Below are 6,301 nucleotides of genomic sequence, written 5' to 3' on the forward strand. Positions count from 1 at the left end.
ATCTTGATATATTTAAATCTATCATCCAAACTGGTAACAATTTCCCTAGCAGAAAACTTGGCTTTATTATATGTTCCCAGTATAAAGTCTCAGCCAAATTACTCATGTCCAGAGAAAAAAAATTTTTGTGTGTCAAACCGATTGATAGGTTTTCCATGAATGTTCAACAGTCAATAAATATTGCCTACCATGTGACAGGTTTTGTGCTGGACATTGGGAATATAGCAGTGAGACAATTTCCATTCCAAAGGAGCCCCCAGATTAGAAAGGAGGATGGCAAGTAACCAGGTAATTATAATTATAATATAGAATAATGATAATACAAAGGGAGAAGTAGTTCCATGGGGCCAAGTATGGGAGCTGTGAGAGCTCAGAGGAGTTCATTGATTCATCCATTCGACCCAATTGATTATTCAACATATGTATTGAGCATCTACAATGTGCCTGGGTACTGTGCTAGGAACAGGGAAAACAATAGAGGAAAGAAGGACATATCCCCTGTCCTCATGTTGCTTTGGGTCTAGTGGAGGAGAGAGACAGATACGCAATAATTATAACATGCTAATACTATGAAAGGAGAGCGTCCAGGAGGCACCAGCCCACGTTGGGTCATGAGGAAAGGGTAACCGAGATGAAATGGGAAGGATCCAAAGGTGGGGAAGAATGTTTCGTACAGAGGAATAGCACTGTGCACAGGGGCAAGAGGGACCATAGTGAAGGTCATTTTATTATTATTATTATTATTTGAGACGGAGTCTTGTTCTTTTGCCCAGGCTACAGTGCAGTGGTGCAACCTAGGCTCAGTGTAACCTCTGCCTCCCAGGTTCAGGTGATTCTCCTGCCTCAACCTCCCAAGTAGCTGGAATTACAGGCATGTACCACCATGCCCGACTGAGTTTTGTATTTTTAGTAGAGACGGGTTTTCACCATCTTGGTGAGACTGGTCTCAAACTCCTGACCTCATGATTCACCCACCTCGGCTTCCCAAAGTGCTGGGATTACAGGTGTGAGCCGCTGTGCCTGGTCTGTGACGTCATTTTAAATGGCTGGAGCAAAAAACTCGGGCGGAATGGAGGTTGAAAGGGGGTAAGGGGAGAAGAGTTTGGCAAAAGATAATTAGTGACCAGACCCTGACAAATCTTGTAAGCCATGTTAAGGGGTTTGGTCTTTTTCTGGGGTTAACGGGCAAAGAGAAGATTTAAGCAAAGGAACAAAGTGGTCAGATGTTCACTTTAGCAAGTCCCTGGGTGCCATGTAGAAAGTGGACTGCAGGTGAGATGCCAGAGGCAGGGGAGCAGTTAGGGGGCTCTTGGTGTTCTCTTGCAGGTGCTGGCAATGCTCTGTCCTCAGAACAGTGATGGAGAGATGTGGACTCATTGGAGAACCACGTGGGAGGCACAAGTAGCATGGGGAACTCTGGAAACAAAGCAGTGTGGGGAGAAGGATGCTGGTTTCTGACTTCAGCAACTAAGAAGATAGTAGACCACAAGACATTTGGGACTGGAGGTAGGTCATCAGTTCCTTTTGGTGTATGCTGAACTTGATGGGGGGGGGGTCTGTGGGGCAGTCACAGGCAGATGTCTTTGAGGCAACCCCGCTGGAACTGGAGAGAAAGAGCTCAGCTGAAGTCAGAATAGAGGGGCAGCCGGGCATGGTGGCTCACATCTGTAATCGCAGCACTTTGGGAGGCTGAGGCGAGCGGATCATTTGAGGTCAGGAGTTCGAGACCAGCCTGGCCAGCATGGTGACACGCCGTCTCTACTAAAAACACACAAAAAATTAAGCAAGTGCAGGCGTGTTGGCACACACCTGTAATCCCAGCTACTCAGGAGGCTGAGGCAGGAAAATTGCTTGAACCTGGAAGGGGGAGGTTGCAGTGAGCTGAGATTGTGCCACTACACTCCAGCGTGGGTGACAGAATGAGACTCGGTCTCAAAAAAAAAAAAAAAAAAAAAAAAGAATGGAGGGGCCCACTGAGCTCATGGACACTGGTGAGATCACTCGTGAGTGTTGGAGGCAGGTGGGCAGAGACACAGGGACAGAACCTGAAGAAGACCAGCATTGAAGAGATGCTTTAGAAAGAGTGGGTGGCCCCAAAATGAGATGGAGACAGGAGGAGAACCAGGAGAGGGTGGCGTCCCAGAAACCAAGCAAGAGTCAACATTTGTCTCATATTTCTTTTTAACTTTTGTCACAGGCATGGAGGGTTTACAGAACATTTGTAAGAAGCAAGCATGTGTTTGAAACACTCCAGTCCTTCGGCTTACTTTTGTTCTATAATTTGGGAAGAGTCCTCTCTTTGGCTGGTGAGATACCAGAGTCCCATAAGGCCATAGTTAGAGAACTGCTGGCCTAACATAAGGAGGGTTTATTTATTTATTTATTCTTATTTTTTGAGATGGAGTTTCACTCTTGTTGCCCAGGCTGGAGTGCAATGGCGCATTCTTGCCTCACCGCAACCTCCATCTCCCGATTTCAACCGATTCTCCTGCCTCAGCCTCCCAAGTAGCTGGGATTACAGGCATGCGCCACCACGCCTAATTTTGTATTTTTAGTAGAAATGGGGTTTCTCCATGTTGGTCAGGCTGGTCTTGAACTCCTGACCTCAGGTGATCCGCCCTTCTCAGCCTCTCAAGGAGGTATTAATAGCAAGTTGGAAGCCTTCATAGAGTCTAGAAAGAGAGAACCAGGGAGAAAGGCCAGGTCCCCAGCGCTCCAGTGTTGATTGAGGGAGAAAACTTGAAAATAGGAGGAACGCATTTTCCCATCTCTTGAGGGAAAGCTCCATCTGAGAGTCACTCTCAGGCCTTTCCAGGTCCACAGAGCTCTCTCTGCAAGCCTGTTCATTTGCCAGATTTCCCAGAGGTTGCTTAGAAACCAGAATCTTGTGAGTATAGTTAGAATGAGTCAAGTCCTAGGGCTCTAACAGATCAGCTAGAAGGAACCGATGAGGTCTAAGAGCCTACAAAACTGACTCGGGTCTCGTTGGCCCCATTAGGACACTTGTTTAACAAGACATCAGCCCACGTCCCTGGCATCTCATTGGCTACAGCACATCATACTGGACCTTCTGTCTCCTCCCAGATGCCCAGGGACAGTGATCTGGAAGGAAGGGGCTTGAGGCTGTTTTCATAGAACTCGAGGAAGTACTGATGAAAATGATGGACAGGCCAGGCACGGTGGCTCACGCCTGTAATCCCAGCACTTTGGGAGGCCGAGGCAGGTGGATCACGAGGTCAGGAGATCAAGACCATCCTGGCGAACATAGTGAAACCTCGTCTCTACTGAAAATACAAAAAAATTAGCTGGGCGTGGTGGCGGGTGCCTGTAGTCCCAGCTACTTGGGAGGCTGAGGCAGGAGAATGGCGTGAACCCGGGAGGCGGAGCTTGCAGTGAGCCGAGATCGCGCCACTGCACTCCAGCCTGGACAACAGAGTGAGACTCCGTCTCAAAAAAAAAAAAAGAAAGAAAATGATGGACAGGGGATGCTAAGCCCCCTGAACTCTCATCTTGAATATGCCATTGGTACATGCCCCTTTTCTTTCCTGTTCCCTATGATTTCTCATGGGGGAAATCTGTTTTCCTGTAGCACCCCCAACACACCTATTGCAAAATGATGCTTCTCGGTGTAAATCAGAAGGTAACTTTGGTCCTTTGTCTATTGTTACAGTACAACTTGCAAGCACAGGGCAAAAACCTAGGCGAAAACTCAAATCTCTGTGGTCAAGTTGGCCTATGTCATGTAAAGGCACTGGGGTTTTCTGGGCGTCTAGGTGGGGAGGGTTCACAAGAACAAAAGGTACTCCCTGCCCTTGCAAACTTGCAAGATGTGGTTATGGGAGCCTGGGCACAAGAGCACTCAGCTGTAACTCACCCACGGCCTCACACTGCAGGAGGTGGGTGGGGTGAGAGGGTGAAGACCAGCATGCTTGGTGAGGGCCCTGCTGGGGATGGGAGCCTGGGAGGGTCTGCAAAACCAAATGCAGAGATTTCAGATCACTCAGAACCACGCAAACCAAAGGGAGTGAAGGGGGAAAGAGTGCCAAGAAATGAGTAGTTTCTCACAGGTGGGAGCCATGGAGCCCCGTGGTCCTTCCCATGGAAACTTCCCTCAACAACGCAAGGCTGACCCCTCTAAGTCCTCAGAGCTGAGCACCCATGTCTCCCCTCTGGCTGCAGTCATCTGATTGCCGGGGTGCCTTCATCTAAGGTTTGGGAAGTGCTTTATCTTATAGAGCTTCATAAAATCACCACTGGCTTTCAGGGCCCAGAGACCTACTGAAGTGAACCATTCTTCATTGCTTTAAAATAAGTCGTGTGAACCCTCTTCAGTTTTGTCAAAAAGAAGAAATGGCTGTTTCAAAATGATGCTTTTCAGTATTTGCAGGGATTTCAACATCGTCATAGTCATCTTCAGGTTCAATGTAGCTTGGGATGGAAACAGTCTTCTTATTTTTAACTTTATTTACCAATGAGTATGTAGGTGGCGACTGACTTGGGGTTTCCTGTGGGGCTAGAATACACAAAAAGATCCTTAGATGCAAAGCTATCATGTGTTTTTATATTTTTGACGCAGTGGCTCAGTGTGATTTTCACGTTTCAGTGATCTTCCCACTTCTAGTGGGCCAGATCCCCATTTTACAGAGGAAATTCAGATGCAGACCTGACACAGTCTCCGGATCACCCAAGTGAGTAAATGGAAAATATTAGTCAGACATCTTGACTCCCGTCTCTTTGCCTAAGACTGCCCTGCATGGAAACCATGAAGCAAAAGCTTAGAAAAGAAACAGACCAGGTCAGGTGCAGGAGCTCACACCTGTAATCCCAGTACTCTGGGAGGCCGAGGTGGGAGGATCACTTGAGCCCAGGAGTTCCAGACCAGCTTGGGCAACACAGGGAGACCTCGTCTCTACAGAAAAATTTAAAAATTAGCTGGATGTGGTGGTGCACGCTTATAGTCCCAGCTACTTGGGAGGCTGAGGCAAGAGGATCTCCTGAGCCCAGGAGGTTGAGGCTACAATGAGCCATGATCACACCACTGCACTTCAGCCTGGACAACGTAGTAAGACCCTGTCTCAAAAAAAAAAAAAAAGAATGGATGAAAAGAAACAGACCAGAGCACAGCAGTCATATGAGTGCTGTTGTGTTACAGATCCTAATTTTCACAAGGAAGTGCAATAAATCATATTTCCTTTTTGGCACATCCCTTCCAGTGACTTACACTGTTTTCCAGGACTCTCTGTAATTGCTTATGTACAAATCTCTCTGCTAAGAAGAAAGGGGATGGCATTATTTTCAAAAGGTGGAATTAGTACAGAACAGGTCCACAGGAGACCAGGGGTGGCGGCTCACGCCTGTAATCCCAGCACGTTGGGAGGCTGAGGTGGGCGGATCACCAGGTCAGGAGTTCAAGACCATCCTGGCTAACACAGTGAAACCCCCTCTGTACTAAAGATACAAAAAAAAATTAGCCAGGTGTGGTGGCGGGTGCCTGTAGTCCCAACTACTCAGGAGGCTGAGGCAGGAGAATGGCGTGAACACGGGAGGCAGAGCTTGCAGTAAACCAAGATCACACCACTGCACTCCAGCCTGAGTGACAGAGCGAGACTCCGTCTCAAAAAAAAAGTACCTGGCTTGTAGAGTTGTTGTGAGGACTGAATGAGCTAATACCTGTAAAGTGCTTAGTGTGGGACCTGAAACAAGCGCATGCTCAGTAAATGGTAGATAATACTGTTTATCTAGCCAATCAAAATATTTTTCTTAAGTATCGACTAAGCCTCACGCCCTGCTCTAGGTAGTGGATAAACATAAATAGTGGTGGACAAGAAAGGTTCCTGTTTTCCTGAAGTTTATACTCCAGTGGAGGAGATCAATAATACACAAATGAACAACAAGTAAATAACACAATTTTGGATAACTGTCAGTTTCATAAAGGAAATTAGCAGGACTACTTTAGGTTGAGTGGTCAGAGAGGGCCTCTTTGAGGTGATGACTTTTGAGCTGACATCTGAAGGATGAGGAAAATCCAGCTATGCAAAGAGCTTAAGGAAGAACATTCCAGTCAAAGGAACCAGGCAGAGTTTTTCTGATAGGAAGTGAGAGGCCTAGTGACACCCCATGTTTCTTTCTGCTTATGTTCCAAGCTGGAATTTGAACATGAATTTACACATATCAGGATATTGGGGGCGTTGGTACTTATTCTGCCCCCTTTTTTCTTCTTTTCTTTTTTTTTTTTTTTTTTTTTTTTTTCGTTTTTTTTGAGACAGGGTCTCACTCTGTCATCCAGGCTGGAGTGTAGTGA

General features: G+C 46.9%; 1 protein-coding gene and 1 long non-coding RNA gene across 2 annotated transcripts in view; one reads left to right on the top strand and one right to left on the bottom strand.

Moving 5' to 3' along the window:
* Positions 1 to 6,301, top strand: part of LOC108514448 (uncharacterized) — a 27,952-nt gene continuing 21,651 nt past the window's right edge. Inside the window, exons 1-2 of the long non-coding RNA XR_001881222.1 lie at positions 1 to 288; positions 1,327 to 1,506. This is a non-coding gene — a long non-coding RNA (uncharacterized LOC108514448). The remainder of the gene's footprint in view (positions 289 to 1,326; positions 1,507 to 6,301) is intronic.
* Positions 3,970 to 6,301, bottom strand: part of SCIMP (SLP adaptor and CSK interacting membrane protein) — a 24,683-nt gene continuing 22,351 nt past the window's right edge. Inside the window, exon 5 of the mRNA XM_017850720.1 lies at positions 3,970 to 4,513. Coding sequence (XP_017706209.1) covers positions 4,338 to 4,513 — 176 coding nt within the window. The 3' untranslated portion in view covers positions 3,970 to 4,337. The remainder of the gene's footprint in view (positions 4,514 to 6,301) is intronic.

Source organism: Rhinopithecus bieti, unplaced genomic scaffold, assembly GCF_001698545.2.
Source record: "Rhinopithecus bieti isolate Rb0 unplaced genomic scaffold, ASM169854v2 scaffold_32008, whole genome shotgun sequence".
Lineage (NCBI taxonomy): Eukaryota > Metazoa > Chordata > Mammalia > Primates > Cercopithecidae > Rhinopithecus > Rhinopithecus bieti.